The sequence below is a fragment of the Nomascus leucogenys genome, chromosome 18 (genome assembly GCF_006542625.1).
Source record: "Nomascus leucogenys isolate Asia chromosome 18, Asia_NLE_v1, whole genome shotgun sequence".
In the NCBI taxonomy this organism is placed as follows: domain Eukaryota; kingdom Metazoa; phylum Chordata; class Mammalia; order Primates; family Hylobatidae; genus Nomascus; species Nomascus leucogenys.
In genome coordinates this window covers 13255937-13282755 of record NC_044398.1, presented here as the reverse complement: position 1 = coordinate 13282755, position 26819 = coordinate 13255937, and the positions used below count along the sequence as shown (strand labels likewise).

At 37.3% G+C, this 26819-nt stretch overlaps 1 protein-coding gene across 4 annotated transcripts in view; it reads left to right on the top strand.

Moving 5' to 3' along the window:
- Positions 1 to 26819, top strand: part of JMJD1C (jumonji domain containing 1C) — a 362166-nt gene that overhangs the window by 315491 nt on the left and 19856 nt on the right. For all 4 annotated transcript variants that reach the window (XM_030797724.1, XM_030797726.1, XM_030797725.1 and 1 more), the window contains 10 exons: positions 4476 to 4648; positions 4911 to 7120; positions 13055 to 13256; positions 15020 to 15234; positions 16186 to 16338; positions 19499 to 19588; positions 20407 to 20534; positions 20718 to 20931; positions 22727 to 22941; positions 24451 to 24729. In XM_030797724.1, coding sequence (XP_030653584.1) covers positions 4476 to 4648; positions 4911 to 7120; positions 13055 to 13256; positions 15020 to 15234; positions 16186 to 16338; positions 19499 to 19588; positions 20407 to 20534; positions 20718 to 20931; positions 22727 to 22941; positions 24451 to 24729 — 3879 coding nt within the window. The remainder of the gene's footprint in view (positions 1 to 4475; positions 4649 to 4910; positions 7121 to 13054; positions 13257 to 15019; positions 15235 to 16185; positions 16339 to 19498; positions 19589 to 20406; positions 20535 to 20717; positions 20932 to 22726; positions 22942 to 24450; positions 24730 to 26819) is intronic.

Genomic DNA, 26819 nt, shown 5'->3' with positions numbered 1-26819 from the left:
TATGTTAGAATTTTTTGTTGTTTTTCCATACGCTTAGTAACCTCAAGAGTGGGAGCTGAAACCTCAGAAAAGCCTATTTATAAAAATAGTTTAAAGAAGTAAAACTTTTTATTTTTTATTTTTATTATTTTTTATTTGAGACGGAGTTTCGCTCTTATTGCCCAGGCTGGAGCGCAATGGCACGATCTCAGCTCACCACAATCTCCGCCTCCCGGGTTCAAGCATTGCTCCCGCCTCAGTCTCCCAAGTAGCTGAGATTACAGGCGCACACCACCACGCCCGGCTAATTTTTGTATTTTTAGTAGAGATGGGGTTTCACCATGTTGGTTAGGCTGGTCTCGAATTCCTGACCTCGTGATCCGCCCACCTCGGCCTCCCAAAGTGCTGGGATTACAGGCATGAGCCACCATGCCCGGCCGGAGAAGTAAGACTTTTTAGATTGTAATATTTATTTATTATAGATTTAAATTTTTGGTATATTTTCTTTTTCTTTTTTTTTTTTTTTTTTTTTTTTTTTGAGATGGAGTCTCATTCTGTCGCTTAGGCTAGAATGCAGTGACATGATCTTGGGTCACTGCAACCTCTGCCTCCCAGGTTCAAGCGATTCTCCTGCCTCAGCCTCCTGAGTAGCTGGGATTACAGGTGCCTACCACCATGCCTGGCAAATTTTTGTATTTTTAGTAGAGGCAGGGTTTTACCATGTTGGTCAGGCTGGTCTTGAACTCCTGACCTTGTGATCCGTCTGTCTCGGCCTCCCAAAGTGCTGGGATTACAGGAGTGAGCCACCGTGCCCGGCTAATTTTTGGTATAAAAATTATTATTATACCAAATTATACATAATTATAATTATGCAATAATTATAATATATAATACAAATTATACATAATTATTTTGCTCAGCCAAATTCCCAGAAGTGAAATTTCTAAAATTTTTATGAAATTGTAAGGCTTTTGATATATATTATCAAATTATTCTTAAAAACAAATTGTTATATTCTCCAGATATATGTTTGTGTGTTAATGGTATAGTACAGTGTTTGACTATTTAACCCCCTTGTTCCCTTAAGAGGGTGCTCAAGGTTGCAGATTCCCAGTATTTGAGGGTAAAGCTGCAGCTGAAATTTTGTCTGCCTAACACAGTATTGCTAAAGGTAGTGGTATAAGGCTCTTATTCATTCATGAGCTATGTGGTTTCTATAGCAAATTCATTTTTACACTAAAAAATGCTTTTTGGGAGCAATACCAGCCCCGGTATAAAAAATGGAAAAACTGATTATCACTTTTAAACTCCCAGGAGACAACCTTGTCCTTCGTATATCCTAGGATGCTCATCAAGTATCCCCTAGAATCTCTTTTTAACACCTTGTTTGTTTTTGTGGTTAAAAACCACACACATACATAATATTAAATGTGCCATCTTAAACATTTTTAAGTGTACAGTTCAGTAGTGTTAAGTGCGTTCACATTGTTGTCCAGCAGGTCTCTAGAACTTTTTCATCTTGTAAAACTGAAACTATAGCCATTAAACACTAACTCCCCTTCCCTGCCAGCTCTTGGCAACCACCTTTCTTCTGTTTCTATGGTTTTCATGACTTTAGATACTTTCTATGAGTAGAATCATAGAATATTTATCCTTTCGTTACTGGCTTATGTAGCTTACTACAGTATTCTTGAGGTTCATCCATGTTGCAACATGTGACATGATTTTCTTCTTATTGAAGGCTGTATAATATTCCACTGTATGTATGTGCCCTATTTTCTTTCTCCGTTCACCTGTCAGTGGACATTTGGGTTGCTTTCACCTCTTGGCTGTGGTGAATAATGCTACAGTGAATATGGGTGGTTTTTTGTGTTTTTTTGTGGGGGTTTTTTTTTTTTTGAGACAGGGTCTTGCTCTGTCGCCCAAGCTAGAGTACAGTGGTGCAATCTCGGCTCACTGCAACCTCTGCCTCACATGGGTGTTTTTAACACCTTAATGTCATCTTTTTTGACAGCTTGCTGAAATGAAGTGAGATCACAGTTGGGGGTGGTGATTTAGAAGACAGTTTTAGTGACTTTCTCTTTTACTCAGGGATAATATTTATCACATATAACATTAGTGATGCCAGTAGATAAAAGCATGCTGTTCATCATGCCAAAAGTTTGTGAGAGGAGTCATTATGTTTTGGGTAGACTGTGGCCATGAGTCTTTTTATCATTCCCAAGTTGTGATGGATAAACTTTTTTTTTTTTTTTTTGGAGATGGAGTCTCCCTCTGTTGCCAGGCTACAGTACAGTGATGCAATCTTGGCTCACTGCAACCTCTGCCTCCCGGGTTCAAGTGATTCTCCTGCCTCAGCCTCCCAAGTAGCTGGGACTACAGGTGTGCGACACCACACCTGGCTAATTTTTTGTATTTTTAGTAGAGACAAGGTTTCACTATGCTGGCCAGGCTGGTCTCGAACTCCTGACCTCAAGTGATCTGCCTGCCTCGGCCTCTCAAAGTGCTGGGATTACAGGCATGAGCCACCATGCCCAACCATGTGATGGATGAACTTTTATGATAAGAGGCACCAAGTGGTTGATGATGCATCTTGCATAAGGTCTACCAGTTTTGAAAGATGTTTCCTGTGGTTTATTCTTGTTGCAAACATGGACTCCTTTTGGCTCTACTTTCATATGACCTTTGGCCTTTAATGAAGTCTCACCAGTGATCCCCACAGTTTTTTTCTGCACCGGCATCACCACATTTGAGATTGACAAGATCTCGGTTCCAGAATTATGCTGCCATTGATCACAAGCTTCCCATTACCATTTTGGAGGGGGCCGTTGCTCTTGCGGTAGATGGGAGTCATACTAGAACCTGTATGTTACATGGTCAAACTCAGTGAAGAATCACTAATCACTATATTATCCTCTTTACCAGAATAGAAAGCAGGCCTGGTGATCCAAGTGCCCTACTGCACTCAGATTATTAATTCAAGGTTTCTATTTTTATTGTTGCACTCATATGTTTATTCTGACTCTTCACTCTCATGTCATTAATGTAGCTGCAGGTGCACAAAGATAAGCTAGCTAGAGGAACACAGGAGAGCCAAGAGCTGGCTAACAGATTTGTGTCTTTTTCCTTAACATCCAAACTCTTGAAAACAGATTTAAGTAACTTAGAAATGGCTTGGAAAGGAGCAATACTCAGTATGTGTCACAAGTATATGGACTTAGACCATGACTGTCTAGCCTCCGTGTTTATAAGTACATAAAATATTTTATTAACTGGTCATAAATGTGTTAAACTAAAAACAAGTGTATCGGATTTTTGTTATATAAAATTACAACATAAAGGAGTAAATTTGAATAATATTTTGAGCAAAAAATAAAAATGTCTTACCCCCTACTATTGACCAAAAGTGAAGAAACAATACAAGCATAAGACACTATTATTAAGAAATAATTTTGAATGGCATTTTATAGAGCAAAACTTTGTTGTCATTGCCATAATCGATTGCTGTTTAAGACTTCTAGGTCTTGTAGAACTGAGGCTGTTTGAGACACATATTTGATCCTTATGTGTATATTTATGTATTTTTCTCTTATGTGAGGTTTATGGCTATAGTGTATGTTTTTAATTTCATAGCAGTATATTTTTGGTGTGACACACTGCTTTTGCATTATTTTGAAAAGTAAAATGTATTCCCTTTGTTAGGGAATAAATTAGAGAAAATACAAAGGAGGTTGTATTTTCCTGCTATTTGACTATCATCCTATTAACAAATTCGTAAAACATGTTCTGGAAGGATGTCAGTGAGTCAGAATATAGAAAAATCCTTAAGCATGTAATCGGATAGCTGTATGTCTCGATGAAGAGGTTGCTGTCACCTTATATTCCGTTATGAGACAGGCAGCATATTGATGTATAAAATTAACTTTATTAGACCTCTACACCTCCAAGCTTAATGGTACAACCTTGTTTATAGCTTAGAGTGAAATGGGGAGTGCATTTGGGTTTTGAAATGTAATTATCTGCCAATTGTCAGTAAATCGTTACATTGGAAAAGTTAATTTTTTTGATGACAAAAATTGACAAATGAATTTGGTTATAATTTCTATTTCTGATGAAATGTGTTTTAGGAATAATATTCTGTTTTTACTGTTAGCAATATACTTTTGCTGTTAGAATCAGGAAATCATATTAGCTAGGTTCTGTATATGGCATTTACAGTAAATTAAAGGCACTGATTTCAAGATCTGCTTTTAGTAAGATGACAATAAATTAATACTGATTACTTTATGACATGGAAAAATCTGTTTAATTATATTATTTGTCTGAATATTTCTCATAAGATGTATTTAGAAAAAGTTACAAGTTTCCCAAATAAACTGCTATTTGAATGAACTAATAAACCACCAAGATCATACCCAGTTCTACTGTGACACTGTGTTTAGCTTTTTCTAGTAACTGAAATCTAGGTTTTTTGTTTTGTTTTGTTTTGTTAATAGAATTCTCCCAGTCCTTGGCTACATCAGCCCACCCCTGTGACCTCAGCAGATGGTATTGGATTACTTAGTCACATTCCTGTCAGACCTTCCAGTGCAGAGCCTCATCGGCCTCTTAAAATTACAGCCCATTCCAGTCCACCATTGACAAAAACTTTAGTAGATCATCATAAGGAGTAAGTTCACCAGTGCTTAAAAATTATAAATACCTTGTTCATAATTTTTCTTAATTTGCCTTTTAAAACAGTTAATTTTAAGTTAACACATATCTTAAGATTAGGCTTTGTTCTGTTTTGATATTTCATCAAATTTATTATAGTATTAGAGTACATGCGAAGATGTCTTTTACTTTCGTAATAGAATAATACTGCATAGAAGCTATCTTTGTATTTTGCAAGAAAAAGTGGTTACAGAAATATTTGTGTATTTTCTTTACAGAGAATTAGAAAGGAAAGCTTTTATGGAACCATTACGGTCTGTTGCATCCACATCAGCCAAAAATGACCTGGATCTAAATAGGTCACAGACTGGAAAAGATTGTCACTTACATAGGCATTTTGTGGATCCAGTATTAAATCAATTACAGAGGCCACCCCAGGAGACTGGAGAGAGGTTAAACAAATACAAAGAGGAACACCGTCGAATTCTTCAAGAAAGTATTGATGTTGCTCCCTTTACAACTAAAATCAAGGGACTTGAGGGTGAGAGAGAGAATTATTCCAGAGTGGCATCATCATCTTCCAGTCCTAAAAGCCATATCATCAAACAAGATATGGATGTAGAACGCTCAGTATCAGATCTTTATAAAATGAAGCACTCAGTGCCTCAGAGTTTACCCCAAAGTAACTATTTCACTACATTGTCTAATAGTGTGGTCAATGAACCACCAAGATCATACCCATCCAAAGAAATTTCAAATATTTACGGTGATAAACAGAGTAATGCCCTTGCAGCGGCAGCAGCTAATCCTCAAACTCTGACTTCATTTATAACATCTCTTTCAAAGCCTCCACCTTTGATTAAACACCAACCAGAAAGTGAAGGTTTAGTAGGCAAGATACCAGAACATCTTCCTCATCAGATTGCATCTCACTCAGTAACAACCTTCAGAAGTGATTGTAGGAGTCCTACCCATTTGACAGTTTCTTCTACAAATACACTCCGCAGTATGCCTGCATTACATAGAGCACCAGTATTTCACCCACCAATCCATCACAGCCTGGAAAGAAAGGAAGGCAGCTATAGTAGCCTTTCCCCTCCAACTTTAACTCCGGTGATGCCAGTAAATGCTGGTGGTAAAGTTCAAGAATCACAGAAGCCTCCAACTCTAATACCCGAGCCAAAAGACTCTCAGGCAAATTTTAAGAGTTCTTCAGAACAGAGTTTGACAGAGATGTGGAGACCTAATAATAACCTCAGCAAAGAGAAAACCGAATGGCATGTGGAGAAAAGCAGCGGAAAGTTACAGGCTGCTATGGCATCTGTCATTGTGCGTCCATCTTCTAGTACAAAAACTGATAGTATGCCAGCAATGCAGTTAGCTTCTAAAGATCGAGTTAGTGAAAGATCTTCAGCTGGGGCACATAAAACAGATTGCCTCAAACTAGCAGAAGCCGGAGAAACTGGAAGAATCATTTTGCCAAATGTGATTTCAGACAGTGTTCACACAAAATCTGAAAAAAACTTTCAGGCTGTCTCACAGGGCAGTGTTCCCAGTTCAGTCATGTCTGCTGTAAATACGATGTGTAATACCAAAACGGATGTAATCACATCTGCTGCTGATACTACCAGTGTTTCCAGCTGGGGTGGTTCAGAAGTAATTTCCTCTTTATCAAATACCATTTTGGTGTCTACATCATCAGAATGTGTATCTTCAAAAAGTGTCAGTCAGCCAGTGGCTCAAAAACAAGAATGCAAGGTCAGCACCACAGCATCAGTTACATTAGCCAGTAGTAAGACAGGAAGTGTTGTTCAACCCAGTTCTGGGTTCTCAGGCACAACTGATTTTATCCATTTAAAAAAGCACAAGGCAGCATTGGCTGCAGCTCAGTATAAAAGTAGTAATGTCAGTGAGACTGAACCTAATGCTGTAAAAAATCAGACACTTTCAGCCTCCCTTCCTCTGGATAGCACTGTAATCTGTAGTACAATTAACAAAGCAAACTCTGTAGGAAATGGGCAAGCTTCCCAGACAAGTCAACCAAACTACCATACTAAACTGAAAAAGGCCTGGCTCACCAGACATTCAGAAGAAGATAAAAATACTAATAAAATGGAAAATTCAGGGAATTCTGTATCAGAAATTATTAAGCCATGTTCTGTCAACTTAATAGCCTCTACATCTAGTGATATACAAAATAGTGTAGATAGTAAGATCGTAGTTGATAAATATGTAAAAGATGATAAAGTCAATAGGAGAAAAGCCAAAAGAACTTATGAATCTGGCTCTGAAAGTGGAGACTCAGATGAAAGTGAAAGCAAGTCAGAGCAAAGGACTAAAAGACAACCTAAGCCAACTTACAAAAAGAAGCAAAATGATTTGCAAAAGAGAAAAGGTGAAATAGAAGAAGATTTGAAACCCAATGGAGTTCTCAGCAGGAGTGCCAAAGAAAAAAGTAAACTGAAGTTGCAAAGCAACAGTAATAATAGTAAGTCAGTTACTTTGTTTTATCTCCGGTAAAATGGGCTGAATGTTTTAGCTATATTAGTGTGCTGCTTTAAAGATCAGTGAGCTTAAAGGCATCCTTTGTCTTCATTTGCATGCCTTAGCTTTATGTATATGCTCACTGATCTCATTTCTACATTTCACAAGTAAGTACCCTTTAAGAGGAAATGAGAGAACACTTATTCCTCCATTTTTAAAAGACTTGTAGAAATAATATATTTTACCTGACAGTCATTGTAGGTAATTTGCGTAATTTAACGTGGAATTTAGTAGTTACTTGTAATTTTGGCCATTTCTAAGAATTGTCAAAATGCAGTTATGGCTGTCACACCAAAAGTGGATTCATAATATCAGCTAAGATATTTACCTCTAACAAGATGTAGTCAGGAAAGAAATTCTGCTCACATATACATATTTTGAGGCAAATTTCTAGAAGACAGTTACAGTTGTCTCTGGGTATACCTGTGGGGGATTGGTTCCAGGATGCCTCCACGGATACCGAAACTCATAGATGTGCACATCCCTTATATAAAATAGCATACTACAGTCATGTGCTGCATAACAACTTTTCAGTCAGTGACAGAATGCACAGCTGGGCACAGTGGCTCACTCCTGTAATCCCAGCACTTTGGGAAGCTGAGGCAGGAGGATCACTTGAGCTGGGGTGGTTGAAGCTGCAGTGAGCCACGATTGCACCACTGCACTCCAGCCTGGGCAACAGAGCAAGACCATGTCTCAAAAAATAAACAAAAAATGATGGAATGTATATATGACAGTGGTCTCATGTAAGATCATAAGACTGTTTTTACTGTACCTCTTTCTTTGTTTAGATACGTAAATACTTTGTGTTACAATTATCTACAGTATAAAGTACAGTAAATACTGTATGGGTTTGTAAGCTAGGTTTGTGTAAGTACATGCTATGAAGTTCTCAAAATGAGGAAATTGCCTAATAGTGTATGACTATATTTGCATGTAACCTACACACATCCTCCCATATACTTTAAATCATCTCTAGATTCCTTATAATGCCCAACACAATGCTTACACATCATTTATGCAGGATCAAACATACTACTCTGCACATGGCAAATTAAAGTTTTGTTTTTTTGGAACTTTGTAGAATATTTTTTTCCCCCGAGTATTTTTGATCCACGGTAGGTTGAACCCATGGGTTTGGAACCCACAGTTATGGAGGGCCAATTTTACTTCAGAGTAATATGAATGTGGACTGTATTTCACTCTTATATCATCTGGTGACAAAATTGGAAGCTTATGGAAATTACTATCTATTTAATGCTGCTCATTCAAACAGTCCTTAACAATAGGTAAAAATTAACAAAGGGGAGGCTTGTGGTTTTGTGTATTCATTTTGATGTTAAAGAATTGCCATATTAATAGTTTCAAAACTGATTATACATCCTTTGTGGCAACACCTGGACAAAATAAGAGATACTTAACAGTAATATTCACTATAAAGTGTTTCTATATCATTTTACTCTAGTAGTAGTTTTTCTCAGTTTGCTTATTTCTTTTTAGGTATGTTGCACAATGCAGAAAGCACTTAGTTTAACTGTGTCCGTGTGTTCATCCACATACAATATATGAAATATCTGTGACAATGTGGACACTCAAGAAGTACTTTGACAAGCACTTGGATGCTTGAAGGCTCCCATTTGTGCCTTTTAACTGAATGAGGTTTTCCCACATGCCTGTGTGGAAACCAGAGGCAAAGTGAAGGAGAGGAAAACAGGAGGATGGAATCATAGAAAAGGACAGTCAGAAAGTGAAAGAACAAAGGACAAACTCAACTAGAGCCAGAGACTGACAGACTGAAATGCAAGCATAGTCAGAAGACAGAGAGGGGGATTAACATCGAAGGATACCTGCCATTTACTTGAATATTGGATTATATATACACTGTTGCTTTTTCGTATGTGTTCCCCTTACTCTCCCTCACTGCCCCCATGAATTCATAATAGGCTTAGTGTGAGCAATTTGTTTCTCTTCTGTCTTATATGACATTTCCTTTGGTGTTGGGTGTTCAGATACTTGAGTAAAACTTAAAAAACAAAAACAAAAGATAGGTAGCTTCCAGGTTTTAATGCCTAGAAAACTCTTCTGAAGTTAAATTTATGAAATTAAGTCTTAGTGAAATACGTATTCTCTTTTCATCTTGAGACGAATGTACATATTCACAAGTAAGAGTTCTAAGAAAAGGGCCAGAATGAGTGCCTTTTTTTTCCTCCAGATTGTAATGTTTAGTCAAATCTCCCCTGCTTGGTAACTAGCATGTAGCTTTAGAGAGGCTGTTTTATGACCCATTTGTTCACCAAGTCCAAAGTAATATTAAGTCAATATTAGATGTCATCTATTAATTGTGGACAGAGTTGACTTGCTTTTGTTCTAGGCTACCTAGAAAAGTTTTTTTTTTCTTAAATATTTTTTTAGAGACAGTCTCCCTACATTGCCCAGGCTGGAGTGCAGTGGATATTCACAGGTGTAACAATAGTACACAGCAGCCTCCAACTCCTGGGCTCAGGCAATCCTCCTGCCTGAGGCTCCTGAGCACAGAAAAGTTTTTTAAGTTGGGAGTTTTCATAAGTCAGGGAACTTCTAAATAGGAATGGATTATCTACTTCATGGATTAAATAATGTCCATTTTCTTTCTAATGTTTAGTAGAATTGTCATCAGTCATGGTCAATCAAAAAGAATGAGTTAGGCTTACACCTCAACTATGTAATATGATTACATATACCATTATACATGTATAATTATATATTTTATATACACATACACATAATAGTGTGTTTCTTAGTACATTAAAGCTAGATATAATAGATTTTGTTTTATCTACGGTTTTGGAATGTCTTCCTCTCTGCTACCTTTTTGTTTCTCTTAATTAAAAGTCAGTCGCTTTTTCTCCATTAATTTTTATGTTTTATTTACTTCTATCTTACATTTTATCTAATTTTTACATTTAATTTTATGATCTGAAATTGCCACTGTATTTAAGTATATAAATTCTACAATACAAAACCAGTGGTTTATGATCAAAGTTAATTTCTATATCTCCAAAAAAATATGTTTTAAGGGGGTGGCATATCAGAGATTAATGTTTGGCGAGTATTTGTGTCTTATTTTCTTCCTCCCCAGTTTTCTGTTAGAGCAGCTGTTTGTGGATTTGCTACTAGAGAACTAAGGTTCTTACTATAAATGAATAAGTATCCATTGAGTTAGGTGTTTTTTTGTTGACTAAGTGTCTTAATCTCAAACTTTTAGATTTTATATATTGCCAGTAAATTATATATATATGGAATTGAAGGATGAAGTTTTATTTATTGTACAAATACTATGACAGTTAAATTCATAAAAGGAGTTAGTTGCAGTCATGTGTGGCCTTGTCTAGAAGCAAAAATTATAATATCAAAAGCTCTCCATATGAATTGGGCCTTAATGTCTTTGTACTCATTTATTCTTTTATTGAAAAAAAGCTCTAAATGCCTATTTTGTGTCACATAATTGAGATTTGCTTTGAAATGTCTGATTCTTTACTATAGTACTATCTGAGTTGTTCACAGTGGTATGGTGATCCATACTCTGAACTGTTCCATTATCTGGAATTAAAGGCATATAATAAAAATGGAAATAGACTGTATTTAGTTTATTCTAGTGTAATAAATTGAAAAGTAAATAGATGATTAGAAGCAAGTGTACCAAATAAAAATTTATCAGCAGTATAACAATTCTATCATTCATTCCAACTTGTAAAAGCTCTGAATATTTTACACAGTTCATAGGAAAAATCTGTCTTTTGCACAATGGAGGAAATAAACATTTTACGTAAGTCTTCTGGAAATGGGTTTATACCATAACTGGGAGATGTGGTGTGTGGTTATACACATGGGTGTTTCTCTAGTGGATTAAGCTAAATGGTTCCTTAACCTAAGTTAGAGACAGAGAGGGGAAAGCATGTAATTGTAAAGAACGAGGCAGCAATTCTAGAAGTGCTTAATAATTGGACCTGATTTCAAATGGGCCACTCTATATGGTTTATTTAAACACAGTGCTTTCTAAGTTTCTGCAAGAAGTATGTAGTCTCAGGAGAATAGCTGTACATCTGATCCACACATTGGGCATGATTAGAAAACACAAGGGTAGGAAATACAGTTTTATTCTTTCAGCATGACAGAAATAGCAAACTATGTAAATCTAATGTCTGACATATAGATACATTAATTATGGGTGCAATAAGTACACTTACAAGTTAGAGCCAACAACTAATTGCTGATCCTAACATAGCTTGCTTTTATTTTATTTATATATATTTTTAGACAGAGTCTTACTCCATCACCCAGGCTGGAATCCAGTGGCACGATCTCACCCCACTGCAACTTCCACGCCCTGGGCTCAAGCAGTTCTTGTGCCTCAGCCTCCTGAGTAGCTGGAATTACAGGCGCGTGCTACCGCGCCTGGCTAATTTTTGTATTTTTGGTAGAGACGGGGTTCACCTATTGGCCAGACTGGTCTTGAACTCCTGGCCTCAAGTGATCCACCCACCTCAGCCTCCTAAAGTTCTGGGATTACAGGCATGAGCCACTGCACCTGGACCCCAACATAGCTTGCTTTTTTTTTTTTTCTTTCTTTCTTTCCTCTTTTTTGTTTTTTTTGGACGGAGTCTTGCTCTGTCACCAGGCTGGAGTGCAGTAGCGCAATGTTGGCTCACTGCAACATCTGCCTTGCGGGTTCAAGCGATTCTCCTGCCTCAGCCTCCCGAGTAGCTGGATGGCACGTGCCACCATGCCAGGCTAATTTTTTGTATTTTAGTAGAGACGGGATTTCACCATGTTGGTCAGGCTGGTCTCGAACTCCCGACCTCAGGTGATCCGCCCGCCTCAGCCTCCCAAAGTACTGGGATTACAGGCATGAGCCACCGTGCCCAGACAGCTTGCTTTTAAATAAATATGTTTTTAAAATTTTAATAGACATCATTTAATTTTTGGAGTTCCTCTTGGTCCAGAAATTCTTCTTACTCTCTAGATGACAGATTTCTTGAGCCAATGTTCTTATACTTATTAAACATAAGTCAGTAAATGTGATTGAGCAATGATGTAGTGTATGTAAATAAGTTGATTTTTTTTCACATATTAGACTGTATAATGCATTAGAGTTTTGTCCTTTTTACTTTTTTGATGGCTTTTTTAATTCATCAGTAAAGATAGCCAAGTTAATTTCTTTTTCCTTTTACCTTCTTCAAACCCTTTTATTTTTCTAAAAGATACTGCCACCATCAGTATGTTGATATCAAATGCAGGGTATTATAATAAAGGAAAGATGTTAGGAGAAATAGCTCAGCACTTCTGCCAAATACAGGTTTTATAAAATTACCACTTGTTTTAATGAGCCACACTTACCTTGGAAAATCAGATTATGTATTTCAATAGAAATATGTTGAAACTAACCTGTAGTTTCTAACTGTATAAACCTTTGATCTTTACGTTCTTGCTGTGGATCTTGAAAGAGCTTTCTCCTACATAAACCAACTTTTGGTATAGAAGGACTGTATTTTCAGTTATTGATATGCACAGAATATGAATGATTCTTATGTTTGCTATTATACATACACGAATATTTAATATTTAAAGAGTTCAGTCAGCTGGAAAACTTGGTTCTGCATTTTCAGTACACTTGACATCAGAGTGGTTCATTTGGTTAGTAGAATTGGTTAGTAAGTAAATAGAAACACTGCTGCACTTTTTAGTCATTAATCGGTACCTAGAGCTCTTAATGTCTTTGCTTCTTTACTAAAGTCTTACTGTATCATCACAATTGTATAACTGACTTGAATTTCATCTCAAGGAGTTTTAGCTTTCTACAAAGCATAATCTTGCTAAAACTTTCCTACTGATTTTACAGCTGGCATTCCTCGTTCAGTGTTGAAAGATTGGCGTAAAGTCAAGAAGCTGAAGCAAACTGGGGAATCCTTTTTACAGGATGACTCCTGCTGTGAGATAGGGCCTAATTTACAAAAGTGTCGAGAATGTAGACTTATTCGCAGTAAAAAAGGAGAAGAACCAGCTCACTCGCCAGTATTTTGTAGATTTTACTACTTTAGACGGTAAGTGAAAATATGAGATTGGGAAAAAAGTAATTTATTGATTTGATATTGGAAATTATATAGTGTTACTCTGAGTGTCCCTTTTGGATGAGGGAATAAGTCTTTGAGTCTCCATGTTTTGGAAACATTATAAAAGAGTTATTAAACATTTTTATGCTAAATTTTAACAATTTCTAACTATTAGACTAAATACATACATTATTACTCATGTTCCATATGACCTTTCTGTTCTGAGAGATTTATTCTTAATGAGAAAATGATTTTTTTTCTTAACAGTTGTTAACCTATATATTAATTTTATATGAATATTACCAAATAATATTTTAAAATTAAAAACTTAAAGGTAGACTTGTAAGAGTTCAACTAAAGAATAGCTGGATAACCGAGACAGTAAAGACTAATTAACATGTCACACTCCAGAATCAGTCATTTCTAGTTGTGAATTCCATCTCTGTCCCTTAGTTCCTGTGTGAGTTTATTAACTGTGGTAGGACAACTAAGCCTGTCTCATCTGCAAAATGTAAATGTTAGTACCTACCTAGGAGAGGTTTAATGAAGGTTAAATGAGATAAAGTATGCCAAGTCCTTAAGTGTAGTCCCATGCACATATGAAATGCTCTGTTGTTAGCTGTAATTATCTTCCTAAGAAATTGAGACACTTTACTCTGCGGAATACTCTATGCTGGTAGCCCAGTATAGACCTCCAAAAATATGTGTTGATAAGAATGGACCAGGTTCTCTTTCTTCACTTTGTAGCCAACAATCCCTAAAGGACAGACAATTTCAGGGAATAATTATAAGAGGTAGTACCCATGGAAGTGCAGAAGAGATGAAAAAAGGAATCAAAAGGAAAGTAGGTTTGAGGCCTAAGAAAATCTAGTAAAAGTCTGAAGGAAAGAAATGTTCAGGCAAAGATTATAACATATAACCAAAATAAGATGCTGGGTTATGACAAAAAGGAGAAATTTGGTTTAAAAAGAAGGAAACTTTGGAAAGATAATAAAGATACGAAAAGTAGGGATAAAAGAAATGTTGCTGTTCATATGAAAAATACAGTATGACTTGTATCTTAGACCTCACCTATTTGAGAGTAAAGAGAGTGAAGTGCAATATAATTGAGGAATAACCACCAGCCAGTAAGAGAATGGCAATTTTGCCTTCCGTTTACCATAAACTTCTCTGAATAGAGTAGTTATTTGGATATCAGAAGCTAAGAGCAAGTAAGCACATTAACGGGGTTCCTATAAAACTATTAAGAATTTCATCCTTGTTCTCTTAAATCACTTCAATAATGTGTCAATCTAATTAATGAAAATGTATGTATAGTTGGCATTTTTAAAGTCCTCCTGGTGAAAGTCTTAAGGCCATTTCAGATTTAGGCCATTTCAGCTTTAGTGATTCCTGATTTAGATTATGTATAAAATAACGACATTGCTCTGGGCAACATTGGGCCCACATTTTTACTCTTGTCATTCATCAAACATGTACACAGTTTTCATTTTGTTGGAATTAGGTAAGTATAAGTCATCTTATTTCTTGAAATATCCTAAAATTAGTACTACTTATTGCCATTTGCATAACACCTATGAGTTATTTAAATTAATTCAATAATTAGTGTGTGAAGAATTAACCTGTTTTCCTGTTTTTAATGTAATTCATATTTTATAATGCAATATAAACATAATTATAAATTTACAATTTTAAAGACTGGACTTATGTTTTAATATGTTGGTACCTAATGCTTTTATGTTTTAATATTTCAGGTTGTCATTTAGTAAAAACGGAGTAGTTAGAATAGATGGTTTCTCTTCTCCTGACCAATATGATGATGAAGCTATGAGTTTGTGGACACATGAAAATTATGAAGATGATGAACTAGATATAGAGACTTCTAAATATATCTTGGATATAATAGGTGATAAGTTCTGTCAATTAGTAACATCTGAAAAAACAGCTTTGTCCTGGGTGAAAAAGGATGGTAAGGAAGTTAAATATAACATGAACTGCACAAATTTCATTTTAAGAATTTCTCTTTGAGTTATGTTTATGAAAGAAGTCCCTAATCTTATCTAACCTTGATTTTTAATTATGATAATGATACCTTTTTACAGTATGTATTTAAGGTTACAGATATTTTCCTATAGAGGGTGAATTGAGTCAATTAACCATTTATGAAATCACAATAGCATTTTGCTGTTTCTGCCATTACAACATTAATGTGTTAAACCCACTTTGGATGCAAATTGTGAAATTTCAACATTTGGCTTATAAAGACATAATCTACCCCAGTTATTTGTATTGGAATCTCAGCTTTACTCCCTGTTTAACTGTTACCTTTGGCAAATAACCTCTCTGGGTATCAGGCAGGTCTGGAAAATAGGAAAGATAACTATCTCATTAATTTGTTTAGAAAGTAGTTATGTTAATTATGTTTACTGAAGTACTTAATAGTTCCTAACATAGTAGATGCTCTGAATATTAGCTTCTTTTCCTTCCCTTCCTTGAAATCACTGGTTTGCCCCTCCAGGGGACACTTAGCAATGACTGGAGACATCTTTGGTTGCATAACTGAGGGAGTTAAGGATATGTTGCCAACATCTAATAGGTAGAGGCTACAGATGCCACTGAACAGTCTGTAATGCACAGAGTAATCCCTCCCAACAAAGAATTATTCAACCTAAAATGTCAAAAGTACCAGAGTTGAGAAACCCTGCTTAGATGTAAGGCATTTTTATTTTTCACTTATGATCATTTATGAGTCTTCTAAAGAGAATTACAAATTACTTCAAGAAATCTATGGGTCTTCAGTTAATATAGCCTTGAAAGTTCTTGGTTTCCCTTTACATTTTTATTTCTTCTGTATTTCAGCCAAAATTGCCTTGGAAAAGAGCATGTTTGCCTTTAAATTTTTGTTTTTTCTGTATTTCAGCCAAAATTGCCTGGAAAAGAGCAGTGAGAGGAGTCCGGGAGATGTGTGATGCATGTGAAGCAACATTGTTTAACATTCACTGGGTCTGCCAAAAATGTGGATTTGTGGTCTGCTTAGATTGTTACAAGGCAAAGGAAAGGAAGAGTTCTAGAGGTTGGTATATAAGTTTATATAAATTGAAGTTTTTTATATTTTCTTTAGGATCACTCTTCTAGAACATGAGATGTGTTTTTTTATTCCTACTTTCCATATTAATGTATAAGGAATTTTTTTCAGTTTGTTTTTAAGAGGAGAAGTAACCACAGTTTATTAATGGCTATATTTTCCAGAATTAAATTGCATCTACACCCATCAGCCTCATGAGTATATCTATCTTCTCATTTCAGTCAGATAGTTCTTTAATGTAGCCCAAATTTAGGTTAGGCCTTGTTGCTTTAAGATTCCAGTGTGTGGGCTGGGCACTGTGGCTCATGCCTGTAATCTCAGCACTTTGGGAGGCCAAGGCTGGCTTCCAAAGATGCTTGAACCCAGGTGTTGAAGACCAGCCTGGGCAACATGGCAAAACCCCATCTCTACAAAAAAAAATTACAAAAAATCAGCTGCACATGGTGGTGTGTGCCTGTAGTCCCAGTTACCTGGGAGGCTGAGGTCGGAGGATCACCTGAACCCCAGGAGATGGAGGCTGCAGTGAACTGTGATTGCCCCATTGCACTCCAGCCTGGGTGACACAGTGATATCCTGTCTCAAAAAGGAAGTAATTAAATGAAACAAAAGTGTTTTAGAAAGATTATCCAAGGCAATTTTGGAAGTGACTACCTAAAGCTGGTATTGAATTTTTTGTTAGGAGTAGAGTTCTGATGAAATAAGAGGATTAATATTGTGGAAACATTAGAAGTACTTAGTATAGATTGTCTGTCTCAAAGTAATGAATGTCATTTTCATTTCAGGCCACTCTTTTTTCAGAGTGGTATATCAGGTAGATGAACCATGATTTAACCATCAGTATCTTCTACTGATAGGATTAACCAAAGTCTCTTACCCTTTCTTACCAAAGAAACCTGAGCAAATGTGGAAGCGTAGCTGAACGTCTACAGCTAAGTGTTTCTGGGACATGCAATAAATATGTTAATATGAGTAAAATGTGAAACCACAATACATGTATTTTGATATTTTCAATTGTTATAAAATTTGATGACATGACGTGCATTTCAAATTCCTTTTTTCCTGGTTTCATATTACTTTTGGTTTTCCTTTGCCAAATTAAAAAAGTTAATTTTAATGTACTCTATTTTGCTGTGTTGTACGTATGTATATATATGTAAGCTACCATAAATCCTTTTTGTGAATAAGATAAAGAATATTTATATTAAAACTAAATTATTGTATTGCTGCTGATTTTCTTTTTCTTTTTCTTTTTTTGGATGTTGTTGTTGAGACGGAGTTTCACTCTTGTTGCCCAGGCTGGAGTGCAATGGCGCAATCTTGGCCTCCTGGATTCAAGTAATTCTCCTGCCTCAGCCTCCCCAGTAGCTGGGATTACAGGCATGTGCCACCATGCCTAATTTTGTATTTTTAGTAGAGACGCAGTTTTACCAAGTTGGCCAGGCTGGTCTCAAACTCCTGACCTCAGCTGATCACCCACCTCAGCCTCCCAAAGTGCTGGGATTACAGGCGTGAGCCACCATGCCCAGCCTGCTGATTTTCATAGTAGTATTAATTTTGAAAGCATAGTCTTGTTAGTTACCGTATCATTCTTTTTTCTTTTTTTTTTGAGACAGTCTCGCTCTGTTGCCCAGGCTGGAGTGCAGTGGCGCGATCTCAGCTCACTGCAGCCTCCGCCTCCTGGGTTCACACCATTCTCCTGCCTAGCCTCTCCGAGTAGCTGGGACTACAGGTGTCCACCACCAAGCCTGGCTAATTTTTTTGTATTTTTAGTAGAGACGGGGTTTCACCGTGGTCTCGATCTCCTGACCTCGTGATCGGCCCACCTCAGCCTCCCAAAGTGCTGGGATTACAAGCGTGAGCCACCGTGCCTGGCCATCGTATCATTCTTTTAAGTGTAACTTATGCCTTAGGTTATTGTCCATACTATCTATATATCTATTTTACTATTAAATATTATAATAAAACTCAGATTGAGTAGGTTTAATATATAGCTTCATGTAGTGGTGATCAACATAAGTGTCTAAAATATAAGCAATATATAAAATATTTGCAAGTTACCATGTAGGTTTTGCAGAGGAAAGTCAAAGCTCTTAAAGGTAACTGGTTTTAGACTGGGTTTGAATTTTATTTAATGTATATTTTTATGAAACAATAGTTCTAGTTTTTTGTTTTTTTTTTTGAGATGGAGTCTCGCTTTGTCACCCAGGCTGGAGTGCAATGGCGCAATCTTGGCTTGCTGCAACCTCCACCTCCTGGGTTCAAGTGATTCTCCTGCCTCAGCCTCCCAAGTAGCTGGGACTACAGGCATGCGTCACCACACCTGGCTAATTTTTTATTTTTAGTAGAAATAGGGTTTCACCATGTTGGCCAGGCTGGTCTTGAAGTCCTGACCTCAAGTGATCCGCTGCCTTGGCCTCCCAAAATGCTGGGATTACAGGTGTGAGCCACTGTGCCTGGCCTAGTTCTAGATTTTTTTATGCCGAGTTTATTGAGCTTTGTGACACAGAAACTCTTGTAGCCACATCGTAAGTAGCTATCTGTGTCACTAAATTTGTAGAGAAAGTTCTTGAGATCAAGGTATCAAATGCTTTTATTCTTTGTTATGCCCTATGCTATGCCCTAATTGTTTACAACTTCAGGGATGAAACCTTATTTGAAGTCAGCAATAGCAGTTAATAGTAACTGTATGGTACCAGCTTTTTCACATGTCTCATGTTCCTCTACATGTCTTTGAAGCATAAGAGGAAAATGAATTAACAATCATCTCAAACTGTGTCAGTCTGATGTACTAGGATCAGGCATAAATTCTGTTTGGCACAGAAAGCAGCTAAGAGATAGAAGATCAGCTACAAAGATAGAGATGACTAATAATAATGACTGGTAATTTTTAGAAAGGCTATCATACCCATTTTGTGTCAATGTTTTTATAAAATTCAGGAAATGGTGGAACTGTTTTTCCTGACTTGTTTCAGAGCCAAACATCTAAAGCAGATCATTGACATTTTATTTCATTATTTTTATTTTTTTTTCTCATTGGCTGTGAGTCTAGCCAATGAAACATTTTATATAATCGTTAAGTTCTTTACACCATCAATTTATAATTATGAAACCATGAGTGTGATATACAACAAGGTATATTATCTTACAGATAAAGAACTGTATGCTTGGATGAAGTGTGTGAAGGGACAGCCTCATGATCACAAACATTTAATGCCAACCCAAATTATACCTGGTTCTGGTAAGTATATCTTCTTCATTTAATAAAACTGCTCTTGGTTGCTCCAGATTAAGGAAACACTTAAAGGAGTATCTAGAAGTATAACAGGGTGGAGAGAGAAGATTTAACTAGTTTTGAATTGTCTTGCTCAATTATTGGAAATCCTCTATGTAATAAAGCTCAGAAGATAAGTCCAAGCCTCAGTGATGAAGAAAGTTCACCATTAGAAGTGGAAAGCTAGAGTGTAATGAAAAGGCCTATTGGATTTTTAATGAAAGCCTCTTACAATTTTTGAGCATATCTAATTTTTAATAAAGATAAGAGAGAAAAGAATAGAGAATGTAAATTTGGCTGGGCGCGGTGGCTCATGCCTGTAATCCCAGCATTTTGGGAGGCCGAGGCGGGCGGATGATGAGGTCAGGAGATCGAGCCCATCCTGGCTAACACGGTGAAACCCTGTCTCTACTAAAAATACAAAAAATTAGCCAGGTGTGGTGGCAGGCGCCTGTAGTCCCAGCTACTCGGGAGGCTGAGGCAGGAGAATGGCATGAACCTGGGGGGCGGGGCTTGCAGTGAGCCCAGATGGCGCCACTGCACTCCAGCCTGGGTGACAGAGCGAGACTCCGTCTCAAACAACAACAAAAAAAAGAGAACATAAATTTGGTTGAATAATCAAATCTGTAATAGATAGAAGAGAATGGAGAAAAATGGAAGAAATTTAAAGGGCACAAGAAAACCTCCATTATTCCCAATTATAATATAAAATATTGTAAGAAAAAAATTTTACAGCATTAACAACTAGTGGTAATCTTTTTATTAACTACCATTTTATTTTGTAGTTTTGACAGATCTTCTAGATGCCATGCACACTCTTAGGGAAAAATATGGTATTAAATCCCATTGTCATTGTACTAACAAACAGAATTTACAAGTTGGAAATTTTCCTACAATGAATGGTGTATCTCAAGTGAGTAAAAATCTCTGGTTATTCAAATAAAATCTGTGGTTAAATTAGTCAACTTTGATATTTATTTGAAATTTGATATAGGGCTTACGTATGAATTACATTTGCTGTGTTTCTGTGTGAATTTTTTGTATCTATAACTAATTGAATAAAGTGTTTAAAAATGTAATTGTTCTACCTTTGTAGGTTTTACAGAATGTTCTTAATCACAGTAATAAAATTTCTCTGTGCATGCCTGAGTCTCAGCAGCAAAATACTCCTCAGAAGTCTGAGAAAAATGGTGGCAGCAGCCCAGAGAGTGAAGTAGGCACAGATAACAAGTTAACTCCTCCAGAATCCCAGTCACCACTGCACTGGTTAGCAGATCTTGCAGAGCAAAAAGCCAGAGAGGAGAAAAAAGGTAAATATAATTGATTATTTAGGTATGTGTGAGAGGAGTATAGTATAATTAACCAACAATGTACTATTGTACAATAAAGTACTGTTAATATTGAGGTAAACAATTTACTTCGGTCTTTTGCTTGAATTATGGGTTAGGTTCAATGTAAAACATTTTGTCTTCACTTATTAGGAACTAGCCTGTTGTTTTTTTGTTGTTTTTGTTTTTGTTTTTTTGAGACTATCACCCAGGCTGGAGTGCAGTGGCACAATCGTTGCTCACTGCAGCCTTGACCTCTCAGGCCCAGGCGCTCCTCCCAGTTCAGCCTCCCAAATAGCTGATACTACAGGCATGTACCACCATGCCTAATTTTCTTTTTGGGGGTGGGGGAGCACAGAGTTTTGCTCTTGTTGCCCAGTCTGGAGTGCAATGGCACGATCTTGGCTCACTGCAATCTCTGCCTCCCAGGTTTAAGTGATTGTCCTGCCTCAGCCTCCCAAGTAGCTGGGACTAAAGGAATGCATCACCACGCCCAGCTAATTGTGTATTTTTAGTAGAGACAGGGCTTCACCATGTTGGCCAGGCTGGTCTCAAACTCCTGACCTCAGGTAATCCATCCGCCTTGGCCTCCCAAAGTGTTAGGATTACAGGCGTGAACCACCATGCCAGGCCAATTTTTTTTTTTTTTTTTAGTTTTTGTAGACATGAAGTTTTGCCATGTTGCCCAGATTGTTCTCGAACTCCTGGGCTCAAGCAGTCTACCTCGTCTTCCCAGAGTGCTGAGATTACAGACATGAGCCACCATACCCAGCCTTAGCCTTCCTTTGTTAGTTACAGAATTGTTTGTGAATGAGCATATTGATAAAGCCACCAGAGCACTAGAAGTGTAACTTACCTATGTCTTCTTTTTTTGTTTTGTTTTTTGTTTTTTTTTTTTTTTTTTTTGAGACAGTCTCACTGTTGTCCAGGCTGGAGTGCAATGGCATGATCTCGGCTCACTGCAACCTCTGACTTCCAGGTTCCAGCGATTCTCGTGCCTCAGCCTCCCAAGTAGCGGGGAGTACAGGCACGTGCCACAATGCCCAGCTAATTTTTATATTTTTAGTAGAGACGGGGTTTCAGCATGTTGGCCAGGTTGGTCTTGAACTCCTGACCGCAAGTGATCCACCTGCCTTAGCCTCCCAAAGTGCTGGGATTACAGGTATGAGCCACCGTGCCCGGACAACTTAACCTGTATTTTCTACCTGTCTTTGCTGTAGTGTTTTTCATTCGTAACAGGTGTAAACATGTCTTAAATATTGAGGAAGGCTTTTTTATATTTAGATTGAATCCATTTGGCCAGGCTGGTCTCAAACCTCACTCATCCTCAGGTTTGTGTTTAGGTGAATAAATCACTAATGCTTCCTTCAGTTTTTATCTCACAGTAGAAAATGCTGGGGCCAGTTTTGTCTGTACTTTAGCACCATGCTTAATAGAATTAAAATTTGTAAGGGCTGGGCACGATGGCTCACACCTGTAATCCCAGCACTTTGGGAGGCCAAGCTGGGCAGATCATTTGAGGTCAGGAGTTCAAGATCAGCCTGACCAACATGAGGAAACCCTGTCTCTACTAAAAATACAGAAAAATTAGCTGGGCCTGGTGGCACATGCCTGTAGTCCCAGCTACTCGGGAAGCTGAGACAGGAGAACCACTTGAACCTGGGAAGCAGAGGTTGCAGTGAGCCGAGGTCACACCACTGCACTCCAGCCTGGGCAACAGAATGAGACTCCGTCTCAAAACAAAACAAAACAAAATCTGTGAAATTTTCTATTTCAGAAAACAAAGAACTTACCCTTGAAAACCAAATTAAAGAAGAAAGAGAACAAGACAACTCTGAATCTCCAAATGGCAGAACATCACCTCTTGTGTCCCAGAATAATGAACAAGGCTCAACCTTACGGGATTTGCTGACTACAACAGCTGGAAAGCTACGTGTGGGGTCTACAGATGCTGGCATTGCCTTTGCCCCAGTATATTCAATGGGAGCCCCAGTGAGTGTGATGCCAGATTTTTTATTTTAATGTGGGCCTTAAATAGAGATGATTTGGAGACTTGGTTTTTGGCTCTGAACTACCCAATATGCAGATGAGATCAAGTGTACCAAATTGCTAGGCATGTTTCTGTTTAACTCTCTTTACCTGGAAAGCTGGCATTTTCCGTCTTTTTTTCCAAGGTGAAAGGTTGGGGGCGGGGGGGGGGGCGCTCTTCGATTCCAGAAGATCCCTAAGATACCCCTTTAGAATTTGGAAACTGTTTGTCTAGTGAAGGGAAAAACCCACATGAAAGTGAATGTTTTATGTTACTTAAAATAATTAGAAGTCAAATTTTGCTTTAATTATTTACCAGGAAAAAAGAGCAGTATAATTTCTTTTAAAACTATATGGGGGGCCCGGTGCGGTGGCTCACACCTATAATCCCAGCACTTTGGGAGACCGAGGTGGCTGGATCATGAGGTCAAGAGTTCAAGACCAGCCTGGCCAAGATGGTGAAACCTTGTCTCTACTAAAAATACAAAAGTTAGCCAGGTGTGGTGGCACGTGTCTGTAATCCCAGCTACTTGGGAGGCTGAGGCAGAGAATTGCTTAAACCCAGGAGGCGGAGGTTGCAGTAAGCCAAGATCGCGCCACTGCACTCCAGCCTGGGCGACAGAGCGAGACTCCATCTCAAAAAAAATAAAAGTATATGGGGGCTGGGTGTGGTGGCTCACGCCTGTAATCTTAGCACTTTGGGAGGCTGATGTGGGCAGACCACCTGAGGTCAGGGGTTCGGGACCAGCCTGGCCAACAACATGGTGAAACCCTGTCTCTACTGAAAATACAAAAATTAGCCAGGCATGGTGCATGGTGGTGCATGCTTGTAATCTCAACTACTTGGGAGTCTGAGACAGGAAAATCACTTGAATCTAGGAGGCGGAGGTTGTAGTGAGCTGAGATCACGCCACTGCACTCTAGCCAGCGTGACAGAGTGAGACTCCATCTAAAAAAAAATAAAATATATATATATATGTGTGTGTGTGTGTGTGTGTGTGTGTGTATATATATATATATATATATATGTATGTATATATGGAGTGGGGGGGTCAATCATGCCTGTAATCCTAGCACTTTGGGAGGCTGAGGTGGGAGAATTGCTTGAGCCCAGGAGTTTGAAACCAGCCTGAGCAACATAGCAAGACCCTCATCTCTATTTCTTATAAAATAAAATATTAAAAAGTTTAAAAAATGTATATGAGGGATGCCACCTACCTGTATTCTCTGTCCCAGGCCTATAACAACGTTAAAGACAGGAAGGCTGTACTTCTAAGTTTTTCAGACCTGGCAGTTCTCACACAACCAGACTTCTGGTTTGCATTTTGTCAGGAATATAGGAACTCAAATCTAAGATAAGTGCATATTCTGGAGTGTAGGGATATTGTTTAAAAAAAAAAAGTCTGTGGGAGGAAAATGTATGTGATTTCTCTCAAAAACAGGTTTTTGTTTTGTTTGTTTTTTCCTTAATAGAGTAGCAAAAGTGGACGGACTATGCCTAACATTCTTGATGACATAATTGCTTCAGTTGTTGAAAACAAAATTCCACCAAGTAAAACCTCCAAGATAAATGTAAAACCAGAGCTTAAAGAAGAGCCTGAAGAAAGCATAATATCAGCAGTGGATGAAAATAATAAATTATACAGTGATATACCACATTCTTGGATCTGTGAGAAGCATATTTTATGGCTTAAGGATTATAAGAATAGCAATAATTGGAAGCTTTTCAAAGAATGTTGGAAACAAGGACAGGTGTGTATTTTAGGCTGATTAAGAACACTCTTGGTGGAACTGAAGCTTATTAAATAGAATGGTTCCCTCCTTAGGAATAGAAATAGAGTGGGGGAAAATAGTAGTTAACACATTTGGGGGACAGTAAGATATAAAAGTACCGAAAAGATTGTCAGAATGCTTGTTTCTCAATTCCTGTTTTTTGGCCAGATTTAATATAAATTAATAGGGAAGCATTGATTATTTTGTGTTATTTTTTGATCTATCAGAACAGACATGTAATAACGTCTTGAATTTACAAAATGCAGTTCCTTTCTCCTTTTTTTTAGATTGGTATTTTAGTCCAGTTGGTAGATCCGTGTCTACTATTAAAATGTTAATATTGGCAGCATTTTTCATGAACCTATGTAGATGTTCTTATCTGTAATATTTATACATAGAACATTTACTTACAAATTAGTTCATCAAATCTTGAATGACAAACTATATTGTTTCATTCTCTAATATAAATGATTTCCTGTTGGACAAAAGTTTTGATAATGTTTGATATACATTTCAGATGGCAGTTTACTACATTAATGCAAAAATTATGAACAAATTAATTGTATGACAGTATTCTGTTAAATTTATTTATTGTTTTCTGGAAAATGTTTACTTTGTTCATTCAACTGTTATTGAGCATCTAATAAGAGATCCAGTCCCTGTCATAGGGAGTAAGAATATATAAAAATGAGTAAGCTATGTAAAAATGAGTAAGAACCATTTTAGTGCAGTGCTTCTTGATCTTTTTAGGTAACTAATCCCTTTCAAAATCTGATGAAAGCTGAATCTTTCGCCCCAAAAGAAGAAATGCACACTTGTGCATTGCATATACACAACATTTAGCATGTCTTTTTTGCCTTGGTCTCCTTCAAGCCCTGATGACGTTACTGGGCTGAAATTTTATTTAATTTGTGTGAGCTTTTGAGGTAGAAAAGTGTCACACAAATAATTGTTTTCATAATTATGTTAAGTGTTTTAAGAACTTTGTTCAAGGTGCTATGAGAACCCAGAAAAGGAAATGTCAAAGCCAGGATACTAATTCAAAAAGGCTAGTCTAAATTGATTCCTTAGAGGTTAAGTGAAGTTTTTTGCTAGGTGGACAAGAGGCTGGACATATACAAGAACATCAGGTGTTTAGGGAACTCTCTGAGTAGGTGTGATTATCTGCAACATAGATGATGGTTCATGGGGGAGAGTGGTGTAAGGAGATGGCTAGAGGAATGATCAGGAAATGCCCTTATATATCATACTAAAGAGTTTTAACATTATACTCTAGGTGATAGTTTTCATTGTGGAATCTGTATAATCAAATTGACATTTTATAATAATTGACAGCAAGGCAGATTAGAAGTTGAGTTAGAAGAGAATAATACCATTGGCAAGGAGTCTAATCAGAAAGCTTTACAGGCCTGCTGCTGTGGCTCCTGCCTATAATCCCAACATTTTGGGAGGCCAAGGTGGGAAGATTGATCACTTCAGCCCAGGAGTTGGAGACCAGCCTGGGCAACATAGTGAGACCCTGTTTCTACCAAAAAATTTGAATTAGCCAGATGTGGTGGTTCACACCTGTAGTCCCAGCTACTTGGGAGGCTGAGGCAGGAAGATTGCTTTAGCCCAGTAAGTCCAGGCTGCGGTGAGCCATGATCATGCCGCTACACTCCAGCCTGGACAACAAAGTGAAACCCTGTTTCCAAAAAAAATAAGAAGATCATGGTGATAGCCTAAGATTTCTGCTTTGAATTATTTTGCTATACTAATTAGCTTAACCCTTATGTATTTTAAAAAATTTACTTTTAACAAGCTGCTGATTACCCTAATAGCAGCAATATTATTGGATAGATACTAGGCACTAGGAATTAATATGTGAATTGCCAGCAAGAGTTAACTAATACCTGGACCTAGTTTTAAAGTCGTATATATTATTGGCTCATTGAAAAAATGTTTAATGGAACATTCAACCATGTAGTAAACCAGAATTTAGGGTGTTTTTTTCTTTTTTAAGATGTCTTTTGTAATTAAAAAAAAAAATCTAGCTAGAGATTATTCTTCTTTTGTGGTTCCTAAATTTT